The sequence below is a fragment of the Callorhinchus milii genome, unplaced genomic scaffold (assembly GCF_018977255.1).
Source record: "Callorhinchus milii isolate IMCB2004 unplaced genomic scaffold, IMCB_Cmil_1.0 Scaffold1, whole genome shotgun sequence".
In the NCBI taxonomy this organism is placed as follows: Eukaryota; Metazoa; Chordata; class Chondrichthyes; order Chimaeriformes; family Callorhinchidae; genus Callorhinchus; species Callorhinchus milii.
The window spans coordinates 76,284,282-76,305,726 of NW_024704742.1; the positions used below are offsets into that span (position 1 = coordinate 76,284,282).

General features: G+C 41.6%; 1 protein-coding gene across 2 annotated transcripts in view; it reads left to right on the forward strand.

The window, feature by feature from the left end:
* LOC103177682 (methylenetetrahydrofolate dehydrogenase (NADP+ dependent) 2 like) overlaps positions 1-20,051 on the forward strand; it is a 63,844-nt gene extending 43,793 nt beyond the window's left edge. For both annotated transcript variants that reach the window (XM_007891969.2, XM_007891970.2), the window contains 2 exons: positions 10,706-10,831; positions 18,922-20,051. In XM_007891969.2, the coding sequence (XP_007890160.1) occupies positions 10,706-10,831; positions 18,922-19,037 (242 nt within the window). In that variant the 3' untranslated portion in view covers positions 19,038-20,051. The remainder of the gene's footprint in view (positions 1-10,705; positions 10,832-18,921) is intronic.
* The last annotated feature ends 1,394 nt before the right edge of the window (positions 20,052-21,445 follow it).

Below are 21,445 nucleotides of genomic sequence, written 5' to 3' on the forward strand. Positions count from 1 at the left end.
ATACGAGTTTTTTTATCTCCCACTTTGACAGCTTTCATCTTAAACTCGCACTACCCCTCATGAAATGTGCTTTATAAATGTAAGTTGCTGTTTTAGAAAACATTGAGGCTCACATTAATGCTATCCATCCCTTTTGCAAATATTGCAAATTCCGTGCAGCTATATTGTTTTGTTTACAGCTAAGTCTTTTTTACATACATCAAAACCTCACCAATCTACATTCTTACAATCATCTTCAACCACTTTTCTCAGAAATACTTCTAGTTCACTTTAGAAACCATTCACAATTCATTGACAACGACAACAACTTGCATTTATGTAGCACCTCTCACACAGGGTAGCGTCCCAGAGAGCTTGACAGTGGCAGAGCATGACGCCGAGCCGGGGAGAGGGGGAGGTGACTGTAGGCACGGTTGAAGAGGAAGGTCTTCTGGCACAACCTGAAGATGGGGAAGGAAGGGGCAAGGCAGAGGGATAGAGGGAGAGCGTTCCAGAGTTTTGGGGCATAGTGGCTGAAAGCGCAGCCACCGATGGTGGAATGGAGGCCACGATGGAAATGCAAAGGGCGGAGCCAGTCGAGCGGAGGCAGCGGGTTGTTGGATGGGGGGTAAGCAGGTTGTTGAGGTAGGGAGGTGCCAGGGCATGAAAGAATTTGAAAACGTGTGTGACGATTCACTTCTCTCGTCACCTATCGCATTCGTCTTTATTCCTTTCAAAAAGTGTTTTACCTGACTTTCTTTCTCCTCTAGCTTACACACTTGTATTTCCAACCCCTGGTATTTGAGTTCTTAACCATCGTTCTACAGAATTGGCGAATTTTCTCCTTCTTTAAACTTACTCGCAGTTCGGCTGGAAAGATGATTGCAAATTCTTATGGGGACAAATTTAAATCCACCCATTGCTCATGTCAAAAAAAAAGGCAAAGGACTGCAGATAAACACAGAAGTGGCTGGGAACACAGTCTATAACCTGAAACGTTAACTCATTTTTCTCTCTCCATGGATGCTGTCTGACATTCTGCTTGTTCCCAGCGACTTCTGTGTTTATACAGAAGGCTAGTTGAGGAAGGGCAGGAGGACGCTCATGTGGAGCATAAACACTGGCATAGACCAGTTGAGCCAAATGGCCTGTTTCTGTGCTGTATATTCTAATGTTTCTAATGCATACCATTGTCATTTGCCTGAGAAGTCCTGAAAAATTATGTTATGCTTACTGTTAATTTTCAGGCACTTCAAGTATTTCTTGTGTCTATCCTCCTACTTTGTCCCCCCCTTTCCTTTTGAAACAGTAGTTTTGCTATTGCACATTTTTTTCAGTTTGGATTTGAGCATGGTACCAACAGTCAGTAGAAGTAGAAATTTGTGTATCAGCAGCAATTTGTGTTCCATCAGAAATTTGTGTATCAGCACACTTCCCATTTCTTCCAATTAAACCAGGAAGTCAGGTTACTAGGAGACTAGGAACATCTCATGATCTTAGCCTGAAGATCATGAGATATATTATTATTATTCATTGTATTAATAAAATAATAATAATCCTTTAATTTGATATAGTGCCTTATCACGTCTTCAAGACGTCTAAAAGTGCTTCACAGAATATACTGTAGAGTGAATTGACTGTATATTTTGTGGGCGAAACGCAGCAGCCAATTGCGCACAGCAGTGTCCCACAAACAATCGTGGATTGAAGTGACCAATTTATTATTATTATTTTTTTGAAAGAATTATTACCCCCGGAAAAGCGATTCACCAATTGACTAACAGCCGGGTTCCTACTTACTGCTAGGTAAACAGAGGCGTGTGGAGTAAGGAAATTTGCCCAATGTTTTGCCCTGCTGAGAATCGATCCTTGGTCTCTTGCTTGCAAGGCAAATGCTCTAACCACTGAGCTACAGGACACTTTACTCTTTACTCTTCTACTGTTTTTTTCTCATATCTTTTGATAACATTTTTCCTTGAATATTAATCCAATTCAATTTAAAATGCTTTTATGGACTCAGCTTCACCAATTAGGCATGGTAAAGCAAAGCAATCCACATTTCAACAAACCAATACTGTATTTTACCAGCTCAAGCAGTATCTGACTTGGAATGAAGAGATTCAAGTGAGAAAATTGAGAAACTCAACAGGAATCTGTCAGAATTCTCAAAGCAATAAATTAGTTTTTGCGTGCTGAAAGCTAAAAAACAAACAAGAAAGAGCTTGAAAACTGTCAAAAAGCATGCAGACATCCAGCTTGGCTCATGCTGCAAGGAGTTACTTTGACCAGTGTCTTTAATCAATAACTGTAACGTTGAAATTTGCATTTCATGAGGGAGGTAATAGCTTAAAAACATATTTTTAAACTTTCAGAGACAATTAAATTTGTATTTGCTTTAAAGATCTTATTGACCTTATTAGGATTGCCTGTAGAGGCAGATTGATTCATTTTGTTAATGCCTTTTCAGCTGTCTTTTCAGTCATTTCCTTTTACAGTTTGGACATGTTCTAAATGCAAATCATTTTGAAAACACGTCATACGTGATCTCCTGTTTCAGATGAAGTGAAGTGAGATATTCAGATGGATGGGTTTATTTAGTGAAAGGGATATGAACTAGCTTTGATTTTAGAATTGTAACTTTAACTGTTTAGATACTAAATGTCCATTCCACTTTTCAGAAGATGCATTTTTCCCCATATTTGCAGTTTCTCATGTTATCCTTCTCATAATCTACTTCTTTTACCATGCTTTTGGTCATCATTCTCCTCCCACCCTGAGCTTGGGTGGCAAGCCAGTATTGTTAATTGCCATAGGACGTTCCCCTGCCGTGAAATGTCCCTTTGTGTATATGGAAACAGTGTGGACATCAAGCCACAGGTAACAACAATAATAATCCTTGCATTTGATACAGTGTCTTATCACATCATTGAGACATCTCAAAGTGCTTCACAGAATATATTGTAAAGTGGATTGATTGATTGATTATGTATTTTGCACAGCAGTGTCCCACAAACAGTCCGGGATTGAGTTAACACGTTTTTCTTTGAAGGAATTATTACCCTCGGAAAAGTGATCTGCCAAATGACTGACAACCGGGTTCCTACTTACTGCTAGGTAACAGAGGCGTTTGGAGTAAGGAAACTTGCCTAAGGTTTTGCCCTGCCCGGGAATCAAACCCGTGTCCTCTCATTTGCGAAGCGAATGCTCTAACCAATATGCTGCAGGACTCCATTGTAAAATACAAACAGACTTCAGTGTTATACAGTTACTATCATACCCCACTGAGCCAGCTCTTCTCTCTTCTCTCTCTCTCTCTGTTTCTTTACCCACCTGCTACCCAGGTTCAAACTTGAATGGGCCACTTCGATAGCTTCAATTCTTCCCACTTCATCAGGACTTCACTTTCACATCAGCCCAATTTGGAGAAACGGACTATCAGACGGTGCTCCACTGTGTAATCATACTGGAGCACAGACCCCTCCCCCACCCCGAGCCAGGCACATACAGATGTACACAGAGACTCTCACTACAACATAGGTTTAACCTCGGGAGTGAAAACCCACCACAATAACAGCAAGCCACCAACCAAATAGGGATGCAGGACCTGGGCTTGTGTGCAATGCCTGCCATCCCTCTTACAAACTCGTGCACTTGCAATCTCTCCCTGCTCCAACTATTAACCAACCTCCTATTCCCTGGTCCAGGCCAAGTTCTCTACCCTTCCCAGCCAAACAGCCAATTGCTCACAACAGTGTCCCACAACACAGTCGTGGATTAAAATGACCAATTTATTATTTTTTTAAGGAATTATTACCCCCAGAAACATGATCCGCCAATCGACTAACAACTGGATTCCTATTACTGCTAGGTAAACAGAGGCGTGTGGAGTAAGAAAACTTGCCCAACATTTCGACCTTCCGGAAATCGAACCCTGGTCTCTCGCTTGCGAGTCAAGTGCTCCAACCACTGAGCTACAGGACCTCATGATCAAGCCATTTAACAATAATAATCTTTGAATTTGATATAACGCCTTACCATGTCGTTGAGATGTCTCAAAGTGCTTCACAAAATATATTGTAAAATTAATCGACCGTATAATTTGTGGGCGAGACACGGCAGCCAATTGCACACTGCAGTGTCCCATAAACAGTCATGGTTTGAGTGACCAAATTATTATTATTTCAACTTTTTTTTAAGGGACTTTTACCCCAAGAAAGCCAATCGATTAACAACTGAATTCCTACTTATTGTTAGGCAAACAGGGGGATGTGGAGTAAGGAAACTTGCCTAAGGTTTTGCTCTGCCCGCGATTCAAACCCAGGTTCTCTTACTTTTTGTGGTGAGTTTTCTAACCAATACACTGCAGGTCTCTGTCAAACAAGATGAAACAAAACAAGAACATGACAAGAATGTAGTTTGTTCAAGACTTCTGAACATAGTACACAGATTTGCATGCAATAAGTTTCTCTATTGATATTTTTCTGCACCTTAGGGGCATTAATTGACTAAAAGAGTATGTCTTGGTTGCCTTCTCATGGGAAAATGCTTAATATCCTTTTTTTCTCTCCTCAGATCTTCATAGCTTTTAGTATCTCTCTAGTTTAGGATGTCCTCCCGACGTGAAAGGCGCTCTATAAATGTAATTTTGTTGTTGTGGTAGTTATTGCCTTTTAAAGTCTCATTTAGCTCCCCAATGACCTCATAAAGACATCACAACGCCACGTTCACCATGAATCACAGTATTGCACCACAATAAATACTAAGTTAGGCATGGTCAGCAATTGGTATCAGTGTCTAAATTATGGAGGAGAAATTAGAAAAGGTTGCTGCCTCTGGTTACATCCAGAAACCCTCCAGTTGCGTATGTGTGGATATTGTGAGAACGACATCAGGCACTCTTGTGATCATTCTATTGATCAAATAATTTGCCAACACTCACCGTCAAGGCTTACACATAAAAAATGGTCACTTGAATGATGTACAGGGAAATGCCTCAGGAACCGTATCCAAGTAGAAAGAAAAACTAGTCATGTTTAGATTGTATCCATTGTGGGCAGACTCACCCTTTTGAATCATGTTGACCAGATTACAGATCCAATCTTCCATGTGTTTAGGTTCTTTTTTTCCACTCCACATTGTGGACTGACATGACAAAACCAGAGTCTCAATCAACAGTTACTAAAGCAGGTGTTGTGTTTTTATGGTGTTCTGTGGTGTTAACACTGAAGATAAAGATATCACCTGAATGCTTAACCACATAATTTTCTGTCATCTTCATAAATAATGAGTTAAGTGCCCAAAGCTGGGAATAACCTCAAAGTGGAAACAGGATCTCATCAATGGCACTGTACCAGCGGTGTAGTCTACATTTCAAACTTCCCACATTGGAAGTGACATTTCCACTTGTATTTGCTCAGAACATGGCGGTAACCATATTTGTGTTTTAGATTGTTACATTTTTAAGCGGCCATTACTTCCTTGATCTTGTTGTTGTTGATCTAATGGTTGCAAGAGGCACATTTTATTCGTATTCAATTTTCAGACTTTCACATTGGGTTTGTGTATCTCTTACTAGATAATGTGTGCACTCTTAATGTCTTGACCAAACCACAGGCAATTACTATATAACTGACTGGAGCTACAAGCTGTATGGAATAGATCTGCTGTCAGTGTGTCAGTTGGTTAGCAAACAATGACATCCCAAGGTGAAAAAGTATCTTTCAGCTTCCTTCCTATCCTTTCCAGTGTCTTGGAACTGGGGCCTGGTTCCGTGTTCTTTATCTTAATGCAATGCACCTTTGCACAGCATCTTGCATGAGTACAGATTGTAGTGATATATATTCTGGGCAAGCTGTACATAAACACAAACTAACTTGTTCACTCGGACAGCATAAACATTGGTGCTATTTAGGAGTATCTCTCCTGGTTACGATTCATAATAAGAATGTGTAACGTGTGTGCTTCATATCATGAGAGGGATCTATCACAGACTCAAGCTCGTCCTCACATGGTATCTGTGTCAAAAGGATAGCCAGACCTGACACTTTGTCATGAAGAACCTCCACGCACTCCGCTCTTGAGAAGGACAAACTGCTGGTGAGAATCATTGAAATTATAGCATAGTAGGGTACCATTTGCTTGTCCACTGCAGCTAACTTCTCCAATCCCAATTCCTTGATTCTTTCCAATGTTTGTCATATTGTTCTATTTTTTCATATTGTTCCTCTTTACAAATGTTAATACAATTCTCTTTGTAATGTTCTTATAATCTGAGTTTGTGACATAGGATTCAATATTCTAAAACCTCTATGGATGAAACACCAACAATAACAAATTGCATTTATATAGTGCCTTTCATGTCAGGAGGACATCCCAAGGCGAAAAAGTGTCTCAGCTTTCTTCTTAACTCTTCCAGTGTCTATCCGGAACTGATACCCCCTTATTACCTAACCAGTCACCAAACAGCCGGAATCATCTTCCACTACTTATAATTCTTTCACTTGATATAGTGCCTAATGTTGTTGACATCTCAAAGTGCTTCGCAGTATACACTGTAAAGTGGTGTGACTGTGTATTGCAAAATTTTGAAGACCTCCTGTGGATTCCCTCTAAATATTCCCTGTTCTTGTGTAAAATTCTATGGGAATTAATCTCCTAATGCTAGGACAAATCTCAGCATTTCAAGCTTGTAGTGTAAAATGAAACCGGTTTGATATATGGGGTAATAATAATGAGATTAACCTTGTCAGTTGAGACATTCCTACGGACTTACCTTAACGCGTGGCTGAATCAAAACCTCAAACCTTGCTCCATGACTTGTTTTTTTCAGCCAAACCACAACTTGTGGCTGGAGATTGAGATGGAGAAAGATTTCATGTATATAGAGAGAGAAGGTCAAGATAGGGCAACTTCAATAAATAACAAAGAATACAATGAGATGTGGCAAGAGCAGTAAAAAGAGACAATGTGCCAATCTGATATAATATAACGTATTATATAAGGGGTGTTCATATGAATGCAAGTATAAGGAACAAAATGCGTGAGCCAGGAATGTTGGCAAATAGGGAAGAAGTCAACATTGTGGGAATAAATTAAATTTAGTTCAGAAGCAATGAATTTACCTGTTGGGAAATGAGTGTTTTAGACAGGACAAAGATTAGGGTTAAGGGGTGGCAATATATATTAGGGAGGGATTAAATATAACTGATGTTGAAAGTGAATCTGGGCCTTTTTGGTTAGAAATAAAGCAGAGACTTTATTGATAGAAATATGCTAGAGGGTGCCCAACCATCAGAGGAGGCAGATGTATTGCTTTGCGATATCATAACAATAGTAAATCCCAGGGCTTCAAAGTAGGGAATTAATTTTCCTCAATATAAGTTGGAATTTACAATGCAGACAGTCCGCACTTGAATGATTTTTTGACTTATAAATACACAGTCGCTACACTTTACAGTAAATACTGTGAAGCATATTGATAAATTTTGATGACGTGGTAAGGCACTATATCTAATGCAAAGGTTATTATTATTTTATTATTTACCATTATTATAACAGTTTATTGCAATTGTGCAGGATTCATTTCTAAAACATGCAAATGAACCAAAACGACAACGGCAACTGGATCTGTTTTTAATTGACAATGAAGAATCCTTTCCTTTCACTGCTTAGCAAAATGTAATAGTTGAGGGCAAATAACCCTAGATTACTTGCAGAGATCTCCTTTCAGACATCTTGGAAAATTCATCAGCTGAGCTCTGGAACTCTGTCTTTGCCTCCTTCAAGAACTGATGTGTGATGTAGGAGGCTGAAAGAAATCATTGGACAAAATTTAAACTTCTTAACAAATCTGATTTTATGATGATCCTGATGACATATTCTAGTTTGTAATGCAGTTACGGTGATGTATGCGGATGACACCCAACTCTACCTTTCCTCCTCTACCCTCAACTCTACCACCACCGATGTCCTGACAGCCTGCCTGTCCGACATCGAGTCCTGGACGAGAGACAACTTTCTTCAGCTCAATGTGCGCAAAACTGAGGTCCTCCTGATTGGCTCACGTCAGCGCCTCCGCACCTCAGGCGCTGACACCATCAGCATCCAAGGCTGCACTCTCCACCTCTCAAAGCCACTCAGGAACCTCGGGGTTCTGTTCGACCCTGAGCTGTCCTTTCTCCCTCACATCCGCACCACAACTGGCACCGCCTTCCATCACCTCCGGAATATCGCCAGATGATGGCACTACCTCACCCCTCACGCTGCTGAAACTCTGGTCCACGACTTTATCACCTCAAGGCTGGACTATGGGAACTCTCTCCTCGTCGGCCTTCCCGCCACCTCCCTCCACAAGCTGCAGGTCATTCAGAACTCTGCAGCTCGTGTACTGTCCCGCACCAGGCTTCGCGACCACATCACTCCCACCCTCGCTCGCCTCCACTGGCTCTCCATCCCCCAGAGGATCGAATTCAAGATCCTCATCCTCACCTACAAGGCCATTCACGGCCTTGCTCCCTCCTACCTCTCCAACCTACTATCCCCCTACCTACCTGCCCGTACCCTCCGTTCCTCTGGCTCCAGTCTGCTCCACATCCCCCGCCCCAACCGCCCTACCATTGATGGCCGGGCCTTCAGCCTCTCAGCCCCTAGGCTCTGGAACTCCATCCCCCAGTGCCTTCGCCGCCTCCTCCCTTTCCTCCTTCAAGGCTGGCCTCAAAACCTTTATCTTCAACCGTGCCTTCAGCTCCCCTCTCGACTCTCTACCCCCTCCTCCCTCCCTTTCCTCCCCTCACCCTGACCATTTCCCCCCTGCTCGGGTCCCGACCCAACTGTTCAGCGCCTTGGGATGTCCTCCCGACGTGAAAGGCGCTCTATAAATGAAATCTTGTTGTTGTTGTATTGTGGTAGAACACAAAAATCTGCTCAGTTGTTTCAATGAGAGAAAAGCCTATTCAAGAAGGATTACTTAGATCGTAAGTTCACCTACAAATACACAATATACACTACATTTTACAGTAAGTCTGCATTTGATATAGTGCCTTATCGTGTTGAGATGTCTCAAACGTGATAAGGCAATATATCAAATGCAAGGATTATTATTGTATTATCATTAAATGCTGATGGAGGACAAAAGATGAGGGTGGATAACTTGCTGCAGCTGTTCAATGTAATGCCTCATGACAGTTAGTCAGTTGACGTCCATACTATTGTAAATCTATCTGTACAGGTGTGGACTGCAGGTGGCATTACCGTGAAGCAATCCCACTGTCGACAGGAGTTGATGTCAGCTTTGTCCCTCCTTCCACCAGAAACTAGATTCTTCATTTTTTAGACAATGATTATGATTTCACCACTTTAGATTTTGACATCAGTGTCAAGGAATATAAAAGAATCAGAAACACAACTGGGTTCTGTTTCTAATTTTCCGCATGGTCTCTCACAGGTATCTGATTACCCCTTATCTCTGTATCTCTCTTTGTGAAACTTTCCCTATTGCAAAACATGATGAAACACATGAGTACTTTGAGTTCATGTCTTGAGCTGACTAATTATTTTTATAAACTCACACTTTTTTTGTGAGTTAGAAGTCAACTCGTATTAGCTTTGAGAGGAAAGGCATTGTCCAGTGCAGAGTTGGACCATATAGACTGGAAGCTCACAGGTTTGAATGCCAGTCGGTGCTGAGTTAGTTGATGTTGGTGACTCAAGCAACTGAAGTGCTAACAATTGATCTCAGCAACCTGAATTAGGGTATCAGCCAGGCTTGTATCTCTTGACCGTTGTCCATATAGCCCTTTTTGGAAAGATACTCCTTTTTGCAAAGTGTCCTTGTGTGCACATTGGGTTAAAAACCTCACCTGAAATGCTCCCTGAGCTTGCCAAAAGTATAGTTTGCTTGAGATAGTGAATGTTGAATAATGGATTAATTTGTACTTTGTGTATTTTTGAAAAGGTATCTGGGTGCCTCCAATACCCCCTGAAAAAACAATCTCTTGAGCATGGCTTTGGTCAGCATCCCTAAACTTTCCTTTCCTACTTGCTCGATGATCCCCATCATTTCTGAAAAGCATTTTGAGACATTCCTCCTTCTATATAAGTGTAAGTTGGAGCTCTTCAGTGCATGCCTCCCTTGTGATACAATCCAGAATTGCTGTTATCCCGTAGGTGGTGCTTTCCTCTTTTCTCTTTGTAGGAACCTAAGAATTTACGGGGCTGAAAAAGTGTTAGTGTTAATATATGAGATTTCCATATAGGAAACACACCAATAGTAATAATAATAACACTAAAGTGTATGTGGAAAGAGCAGGGGAATGGGGTTTGTCTAACAACAACAACAACTTGCACTTATATAGAGCCCTCCACGCAGGGTAGCATCTCAGAGTGCTTAACAGTGGGGGAGTAGGTCTCTAGTGGGAGATCTGACACCAGCACAGACATCATGTTTGGTTGGCATCCTTCTTTGCTGTAAACTTTCCATAGTTTCTTTGACTATGACCACTGAGTGTATTTGTACGTTGCTCAATTGACCGTATTTTAACTTTCTATTAATCTTTTTTTACCTACAGCTCAGGCAACCCAGTTTGACTTTCCCTTCATTCATAGTCTTTGAGGTCAATTTCACTTCCCCTCCACAAGTGTAAAAGTACAGAATGAATGAATGGAGCAGCTCGCCAGAGATCATTGCACTGAGCTTCTGTAGTGACATTGAATTATTGATTTGTTCCAGGGATTCCAAAACTGATCACTGCAGATATGGTGAAAGATGGAACAGTCGTGATCGATGTTGGAATTAACCGCATTCAGGATCCTGTAACAGGGAAGATGAAATTAGTAGGAGATGTGGACTTTGAAGGTAACTGAGTATGTGTTCAATATGATTAAACTAACCTGACAGTCATCATGCCAATCAACTTCCTGCAACTTTCATCAAAGAAGGTGCATTGAACAAATTATTTTTTATTGCATGTAGTGAAAGGAGCAGTGTTCGTCAATGACATGAAGCAAATGTCAGAACAACATTTCTCCACTTGTCTTTCCTACAGGAGGAATAAATCGGCTACACTTTCATCTCTTTCATACCTTGCTCAAGTATCCATCCTTCATCTATGAGCCTATCATAGCTAAACCCAATTCCAATTCCATGCTCACTTGACAGCCATGTACACGTGTCTTCCAGAGGCCATGATGGTGATCAGAAACAAGATCGCTGGCTGATTTTTCTCTCCTAAGACTAGGAAAGCTGATGCAAATATTAGTTCTCTTTCTGAGATTAACAAATTCAACACAGAGAGGGACGGGAATCTGTGACCTTCCAGACAGTACCTTTATCCAACAAGCCATCTGAGAAGTTGGCAGACATTCTGAAGATTGCTTTATTCCCCCCCAACTCTTCACCAATACTTTCTCCCACCATAGATGATGTATGTCTGGTTGGGATGAAACAACTTTGGTTAGAATCATAGAATATTATAGCACAGAAGGATTCAGCCCATTATGCCTGTGCCGGCTCATTGAAAGAGCTATCCAATTAGTCCCACTCCTCGCTCTTTTCTTTTGAAAATTTCTATTGGATCTGCTTCTACTGCCTTTCAGGCAGTGAATTCCAGATGCTAATAACTTGCTAGGTAAAATAAAATCTCCTTCTCTCCTATCTTTTTTTTTCAATTATCTTAAATCCGTGTCCTCTGGTCACTGACCCGCCTGCCAGTGGAAACAGTGTCTCCTTATTTACTCTATCAAAACCCCTGATAATTTTGAACACCTCCATTAAATCTCCCCTTAACCTTCGCTGCTCTAAGGAGAGCAATCCCACCTTCTCTAATCTCTCTGATTGTTGTCAGTTCTCAAATTGTTTAGATACAAAGTTTAAAATATTTATCAAAAGTTTGGAACGAGATATTATAGTGATTGAGGTACAGCTGAATTCATTTTTAATTCTGAAAGATAAAAGAAATGCAAAGGCCTCCTTTCTTGTGTCAGGAAAGGAACTGGGAATTGAAAACCCCAAATTTCTCCATATCCCTGTAAAGGGCCACAAACACACCCACTGGTTTGAGGCTGTCACTATTTGCACCCATTACCCAGTAAGTGTGGCTCCTTTTTAATTATACTGAACAACTTTTGGAGGAAAGAAAATACTTGCAATATAAAGCACCTTATCACTGAAAACATCTTAAAGCACTTCATGTGTAATAACTGTCAAACATGGTGACTGATTTTGTAGGAAGCATTTTCTTTAGGCTTAAACATGCCAAATCCATCAAACCAGGACTGAAAAGAATGAAGAAAGTAGCAGTAGAAAGTTCCACCCTGCTCCTTGACATCACAAAAAGCGCCCATGCTTTTGAAAATAATGCTTTTATTAAGAACAAATACAAGCAGAACAAATGGGGATTTTTTAAAAAGTGCCAAACCGTTCTTCATGTTCATACATATTCGTTACATACTTAAGCAATATATTTTTCTATGACTCAATAAGCGTTTTACTTATCCAGATGCAAACTGCACATGTTCAGCAGTTTGATCTGGGACAAGGCAAAAATTGAATGTTTAATTTCCTTGCAACAGAAAACACGTTAACTGATACATTACAGCAGGTCAAGATTGCTATCTGGCGATTGACAGACTTGATGAACTGCAATGATAATGGAATGTTCTGGGCACTCCCCTCTTACATCTCTGACCTGCTGACCACCATCAACCTGTCCGCTCCCTCTGCTCAGTGGGCTCTGGCCTGCTCCAGGTCTCCAGCCCGACCTGCCCTACCATTGGCGGCCGAGCTTTTAGCCTCTCTGCCCCTACTCTTTGAAACTCCATCCCACAATCTCTTTGCCTTGCTTCCTCTCTTGCCTCCTTCAAGGCATGACTCAAGACACTCCCTTTTGACTGTGCCTTCAGCAATGTGAATATATTGTGAAGTGAATTGACTGTATATTTTTGGGGGAAACTTGGCAGCCAATTGCGCACAGCAGTGTCCCACAAACAGTCGCGGCTTTAGTGACCAATTTTTTTTTGTGAAGGAATTATTACCCCGGAAAAGCGATCCACCAATCGACTAACAACCGGCTTCCTCCTTACTGCCTGGTAAACAGAGGCATGATTCGATGCATCCATCTTGATGCCCTGGTTGGTTGCATTATCGCCTATGAGGGTTGTGGGTTCATGTCCCACCTTGAGGCTTCAAGCTCATGTACTCTCAGCTGATACTCCAAAGCAGTACTGGGGGTATACTGCATGTTGGCAGTGCCGTCCTTTGGATGAGAAGTTAAACCGAGTCCCGTTTGCCCGTTCAGTTGGACGTAAAAGATCTTTATTGCACTACTTGAAAAGAGAAGGGAGGTAAACACGCCAACAAACCATCAAATAAAATTGGTCATTCACCTCTTGGCTGTTTGTGGGTCATTGCTGTGCAACTTGGCTGCTGCATTTGCCTGCAACACACAGTCACTCCACTTTACAGTGTATCTTGTGAAGCGATTTGAGAAGTTCTACTGGTGTGAAAGGCACTGTAACAAATTTAATAATAACAATAATAATCCTTGCAATTTGATATAGAGCCTTATCACGTCTTTGAGATGTCTCAAAGCACTTCATGGAATATACTGTAAAGTGAATTGACTATATTTTGTGGGCAAAATGCATTAAAGATTATAATTATTATTAAGGCTTCTGACTTGTCATTCTAGGTGAAATAATGAAAGTCCTTGCATTTCATATGACACTTTTCATGTCAGGAGGACATTTCAAAGCACTTCACAAGATTTACTGTAAAGGTTTAGTGACTGTGATTTTGTAGGCTCAGAGGTGGAATGTGTCATAATTATGTCAAAATGAATAGAAGCCTCACATGCAGAAGTGGAGAAAAGCTGAGAACTGCAGCACCAGGTTTGGGATCGTCTTCTAAACTCCTGCCCTCAGAAAACAAAGAAATCAGCCAACTCAGCCCCTTCCCTGATACACGTCACTGGAGCAACCTTGTCCAGGCAAAGGTGGGCCTCAGGGAGTGTCTTCAGGAAAGAAGCTGTCACTTCATATGCAGAAATATCTACAAGAACATTATTTTATGTTTTAGAGTATTTGTTTTCAACAAAATGCATTCTCTGTAGATTTTATATCCCCTTTAACTCTCTTAATTGTAATTGTGTGTTTATTAATCTTGTGGTTTTGTTTCTACTATTCTAAACATTTCTGTCTCTGAGTAGAAGATAGTTTCCTAATATTTTTTCTAAATCTACTAATTCCATTTATGCCCTCTGCTGCTATTTATAATAATTCTTACATTTGGTATAATTCCTTTCACATCGGGAGAATGTCTTACAGCACTTCAAAGGATATTCTGCAAAATGCAATTGTAAAGTGAATAACCTGATGGAAATCCTGTGTATGTCACATCACAAATGTGGGCAACTGTAAGGATTTGGGTGACATAATTTCCAGCAGAGACTCACTTCATATCTCAAGGTCTTTCTCTGATACGAAGCACCATTGTTGCTGCCATTTTCGCTACGATTTGTGCAATAAAGACGTCCCAACCTCATAGTTTAGGTTTTCCCATTTAATATTTTGTATGATGAAGTACTTTCTTTCCAGATTGTAAAGCTCAAGTTAGCGTAGTCTTCAACGTTTGTTCTCTTTACACTAAGGATCAATTTCATTTCTCATTCCAGTATTCTCTCCAATGTGAGTGCACTAAAACCCTGGCCAGCAGGACCAAAGCAGGGCTGGGGGGGTTCGAGAGACGGACCAGTGTCCTGGAATTTCCGGCTAAGTGTAATTGCAATGCAGGTACCAACATTTATTGGCTTTTTCAGTGCTGAAAACTGCTGGTAAACGCTGGTAATGGCATTGGAGTTGTTTGAATCCCACCAACAGAAGATAACAAAAAAGCTGTTTTCTGTTCATGGGATTCAAACTGAGTCGAAGTTGATCCCTGGCCATTGAAGGCCAGCAAGCACAGTGACCTGTGTGTATGTGTATTCTACTGTTATGCCTATATAACCAAGTATTCTGTTAGCCTTTTGAATTGCTTCCACATGTATGATGACACCCAACTCTATCTCGCCACCTCCACTCTCGACTCCAGAACCATTAATGTTCTGACTAATTGTCTGTCTGACATCAAATCCTGGACAAGAGCCAAATTCCTCCAGCTCAATGTTGGGAAGACAGAGGCCTCCTGCATGGCTCCCGGCAGTGCCTCCTCACCTCAGCCGCTGACACTATCACCATTCATGGCTGCACTCTTCACCTCACCGAGCCAATCTGAAACCTTGGTGTCCTTTTCGACCCTCAGCTATCCTTCTAACCTCACAGTCGTGCCGTGACCCGTTCCGCCTTTTTTTGCCTGGCTTCAATCCTACCTTTCCCACTTCATTCTTACCTTCAAGTCCCTCCACGGTCTTGCTCCCTCCACCTCTCTGACCTCGTAACCCCATATCAGCCTGTCCGCTCCCTCCGCTCGGCGGACACCGGCCTGCTTCAGGTCCCCCGCACTTCACACCCCACCATTGTTGGTCGGGCATTCAGCATCTCTGTCCCCACACTCTGCAACTCTATCCCACAATCCCTCTGCCTCACCCCCTCTCTTGCCTCCTTCAAGACCTTCTGAAGACCTTCCTTCGACCGTGCCTTTGGCCACTCTCCCACCCCCCACCCCACCACGGCCCTCCACCCCTCCTGACCCCAACTCCCAGCTTGGGTCCAAAAAACCCTGACTGACCAGCACCATAGGACGTCTTTCTGACGTGAAGGGCGCAATACAAGTGTAATTTGTTGTTGTTGCTTTACCACAATGCAGTGGTGTTATTCCAGTGCCCCTTTCTAAGTCTCCCTGCTGATTAATTTCAGTTGACTTCTTATGTCCCACATATGTTTCTACTCAGGTGCAATATTTCACATTTAGCAGTGTTATATTTAATTTGCAACTGCCCAAATGCATAACTAATCTAATTCCTCTTTCCTCTTTGTCTTCACCTCACCCCATATTGTTATATTTTCAATAAATGTGATCATCTTACAATCGGTTTCGATATCCAGATAATTAATGTAATTTAAATACAATGAAGCGTCATTGACCTAAAAAGTTAACTAATTTTCCTCTCGCCTTGGATGCTGCCTGACGCTGCGTGTTCCAAGCGACTTCTGTGTTTATACCAGATTTCCAGCATCTACAGTACTTTGTCTTTTACTTTACAGTATATTCTGTGAAGTGCTTTGAAATGTCTCGAAGATGTGATAAGGCGCTATGTGAAATGCAAGGATTATTATTATAATTATCAACATGCCCCTCAAGCCTGATGTGAGATACCCCCAACTGCACAATAAAGTGAACCCAGGTTATGTCACATTCCACTGACTGGTTCCTCTACGGTATTATTACTGTTAATTCATATAACTGGAAACTGTCAAGGACTTACTGAATCAGATGTGACTGAAGTGCTTCATTGTAGCCCCCCTACACCCCCACTCTCATTACACACACAATTTTACAACTGGACGAAAACTGTAGCTAACAATGAAATCCTAAGAGGATGCAATTGTTACTTTTAAAGTCCTCCAAGGTCTTGTTCCTCCCGACCTCCGCGACCTGCTAAAACGTTCTCAACTTGCCCACTTCCTCTGCTCAGTGGGCAATGGCCTGCTCCATGTCTCCTGCCCTTCTCCATGTCCCCTGCCCTGCTCACTCCACCATTGGGCAGTTTGGCCTTCAGCCTTTCTGCCCCTCCACTCTCTGGAATTCCATCCTGGAGCTTACCTGCCTCGCCCAGTCCTTTGCCTCCGTGCAAGATCTTCCTCTTTGCCCGTGCCTTCGGTCATTCTTGCACCCCCATTGCCCCCCACGCCTCTTGACTCCAACCTCCAGCTCGGGTGCAACCCCTTTATTGTTCAGTGTTCTGGGATGTCCTCCGGATGTGAAAGGTGCTATATAAGAGCCATTTGTTATTGTTGGAACCAAATCCTGGGAACATAAACTCCGTTTATATAATGTGTTTCACTTGAGAAGTGATTGTACATAATTAAGCTCAAATTAAAGGTTTTGGTAATAAAAGGGAAATTAATTTTAAAAACACATCTTTAAATATCAATTCTGGAAGGAAAAAAAAGTTTTATACCTCTCGATAGTCATTTTCATATATTGACATTTTATTCTGCATCTTTTTGTTTTTTGTGTGTGTGTGAGACCCTGCTCTGAATCTGAGGCAAATAACTGGGAGTGTTTGATACATTAGTGCATTCTGCATGCTCCCTGCCTTACCCACTGGAAATTAGCCCTTCGGCTAAGTCTGTTTTTCTCAACGCACCCTGTAGTTACTGTTCTGAAGTTCAGACGTTCACAGTTTGTGTAATAACTCAACAAACGAAAAGCAGATAATTTTAGGCAGGTCAGTCTGTATTATCTTCTGATCCTCCCAAACTGGTTCTGAACACTGCTCCTCCTGTTATGTTTTACGTTAAACTCAATCAGTACATTCCATTCATTGGAACCAAAGCAGATCAACCAACCAACTCATCTAATATATATAGAATTTACATAACCATAAGGGGCGAGATGGAGGCAAATTAATGTAGGCGGCTACTTAATCCAGAGTCTGAGTGCCGTTTGCTCATCCATCATAATTCCAATTCCCTGTTCTTTCAAAGTGGCTATTTAATACGAATAAGGTGTTGATTGGCAACCAGCACACATGGAACCGTACCTAAGTAGAAGGGAAGTTGAGTCAAAAATCTTAAAGAGAGGAGAGGACAAAAGAAAAATGGAGTAGAAAATTAGCAGATTATTTTTAATACAAAGATCAAAGGATGGTAAAACTACATTGTTTTAATTTACATTGATTTAGCTCCAAGAAGACCATTTGGCCCAGCAAGTCTGCACTGGCTCTCAGAGCAAGTTGTATGCTCAGTGTCACTGCCTCGCCCTATCTCCATACCTCTTCAAACCTTTATTTTTAATGAACCCATCTATTTCTCTCTTACTTGTCCAGATAATAAATGCAGCTAATTACATATAGAAACGAATAAACAAATGAGAGATCTCAGTCGGCCTCCGGTCAGTTTCGGCACTACGCCCCGAAACTTTGGAACTCTCTCTCAATCCCACCAATTTGTCCCCTCCTTCCCCCTTTTCAGATCAAGCCTGAAGATCTTCTTCTCTGAGCATTCTTACGATCACCTCCCTGCGTCTGACTTGCTAGTGTTAAGTGCTCCGAGATGTTACCCTGCATGAGGGGTGCTATATGAATGCAAATTGTCGTCGTTGTTGATACACCATGATCTTACATATTTTAGGAATATTTGCTATAAATTCAAATTATTGGCTGCTATCGTAAATCTTACGCAGCTGTGGTTAAGGTGTGTATGTCTATCTGTGGTATTAACATTCCTTTTGCCTGTCTAATTGGACCAAATACAACAATATGCAAACAAGGTTTATAACATGTCTGGTGAGGTATTTATGCATTTGTATATTATATTTTCAGGGATTTTCTAATCTGAAGTTTGCACATTTTGGATATACAGTATTTTATAATGTGTTAACAATTTATTATTGATATCCCTGAATTTCTCGATTGGCAACAAAGAAATCATTCACTTTCCACATCATGCTGACAAATAATATTACTGGTTTCCAGATCATAGAGCTATCCAGCTGTCCTTAATGTTACCTGTTATCCTCTCCAAAATGTGACTTGACAACTCTCTATGCTACATACAATCATATAGGTGAGACAATATCATGCTCCACTTATCTCTATCTCAAAAACCCTCCACCTCACACCCTCTCTCACCTCCGTTTTGGGCTAAATCTGTAAAGTGCTCTGAAATATTTTCCTTCATGAAAGGTACTATATAAGTGCAAAGGGCTGTTTCCCCTTGGCTCTGAAAGAAAGGCACGCAAAACTTGATGGATAATCAGTAATGCAAATAAAATTTATTTCCCTACAGAAGTCAAGAGGAAAGCAAGTTATATCACCCCAGTGCCTGGAGGTGTTGGGCCCATGACAGTTGCTATGCTCTTGAAAAACACTCTAATTGCTGCCAAAAAGTCAGTCACCCACTGAAGAGCCTGCACCTGGATGGAAATGGAAAAAATCCCAATTTCAGAGTGCATCTTAAGTTCTTATATGAAAAGTTTTTTTGTTAACTATATTTTGTTTATATTGGTTGCAATGTCTTATAAGTAAAATGCTTCCTTTTTCATTGCAGTGAAGAATCTATGTTATGGTGGTTTGGAAGAGTATGTTTACACATATCCCAGCTTGATTTACCAGACTGTTACACTTTTATGCATGTAAAGGTCCAGGATTGCAAACAGTGCTGCACCCCTTCAGTAGACCACACAAATAGAGGTTATCCATTGAAAATGCTTTCATCTTTTATATTCAATACATTCAGTAAAATGATTTCATAAAAAAAATGATGGATAGGTGTTTCATCAAGGTTGCTAAATGGCACTCTGAAAACACAAATGACCTATACCAAACTATGATGCATACATTCCTTTAACAATTTCAACTCCAGCAAGATTGAGGTTCCTGCTCTGGTATGGTTGCTGACCTCTGATGATGTGCACTTAATAACTGGTGTCACAATTCCTCACACAAGTTCCTGGTCTCAGTGCTCAGTAAGTTTCAAGATGAAGCACTTCCTTATATGGAACCAAGAAAGCTTTATCTAGCTCCCAAGGCATTCTCACCCATATCACCCACAAAAAATATTCAGCCTCTCTACAGTGTATCTTGTATATCCTCTTTTCTACCATAAACCAACTCCTCGGTCCACCCTCCCATGCCTCTGCCACCTTCTCCTCCAACACTAAATGCGAGAACATGATGAATTTTCTCAAGTCCAAAGTCGAGGGGCTCCGCTCTGCTGCCTCAAGCCCCCCTACTGGCACCCCGTCCCCACTTCCCGCTCCCCTTCCAGCCCCCCCCATCCCTCTCTCCACATTTTTGACCCTGTCTCCCCCTCTTCGCTCACCTTCATCATTTTCCCACCATCTGCTAGCTTGACCCCGTCGCTACCCCTGTTCTCACCTCCCAGCTTCACCTCCTTGCCCCCCAACTAACAGACCCCGTTAACCTCTCCCATCCACTGGCACCGTACCCATCCCCCTAAAGACAGCCGTCATCACCCCACCCTCAAAATCCTTCCTTTGACCCATCTCTGCTCTCCAAGTATCACCCCATTTCAAACCTTCCTTTTATATCAAAGGTCATGGAACGAGTCTTCGCTTCCCAGCTTTCCTTTTTCCTCTCCCGCGTTCCCTCCATGAAACCCTCCAATCTGGGTTTTGTGCTGCTCACAGCACAGACAACCCTGGTCAAAGTGACAAATAAAATTCTGTCCACCAGGGCTCTCCTCGTGTTTCTCAACCTCTCGGAAGCTTTCAATACTGTTGACCGCTCTATTCGTCTCCACAGGCTCTCCTCTCACCTCCACCTCAATGGTTCGTTTTTTGCCTGGTTCCAATCCTACCTTTCCCACTTCATTCTTACCTTCAAGTCCCTCCACGGTCTTGCTCCCCCCACCTCTCTGACCTCGTAACCCCATATCAGCCTGCCCGCTCCCTCCGCTCGGCGGACACCGGCCTGCTTCAGGTCTCCTGCACTTCCCACCCCACCATTGTTGGTTGGGCATCCAGCATCTCTGTCCCCACACTCTGCAACTCTATCCCACAATCCCTCCAGCTCACCCCCTCTCTTGCCTTCTTCAAGTTCCGTCTGAGAACTTCCTCTTCAACCTTGCCTTCGGCCACCCTCCCACGTTATTGGTGACTTATTCTCTCAAATGAGAGAATTCTAAACTACACAATATAATATCTGGCAAGTCGAACCTTGATACCTCACTGCAATCAGGATTAGCCAACAATATAAAATGAAAGCAAGTGCCATTTTTTCAGTAAACCCCAAGTCCTTCTGAAAAGCCATACAAAACAATTGTTTGTAATAATAAGTATTCAGCATTATTGGAAGAAATGTTCTGCTTTAGCTAATTCTACAGCCCACCTTTACCATGCTTGAATAAACAAATGAGTTGTGTTTTGTTATTTGAGTCTGCAATTGCATTCTAGACGATAGGAAAAACGAGAATGTTTTTAGTTGTGCTCTGACCATCATCACACAAGTTGATGATAATGAATGGTTAAAAAATTACATTGCAAATGCAAACATATTGCAGCGATAGAGCTTTTTTCTCAATGTAATACTATATCACCATTTTACCAAAAAGCATTGCTATTTGACTGAACAATGGTGAAGAAAACCTCTATTTCAACTTTATTTTTTACGATTTTAAAATTAACTTTTAAACAAATATGTTGGTTATTTAACTTGCGCTTGTGGTTAGAATAACCAAAAAGGAATCATGATTATTCAACTCAATAAAAAAGTTTTTGAATGGTATGTGTATTGTTCTGACTCTGCAGAGAAATGTAAATTGATTATTAGGATAAAGGAGTTGGCAAGAG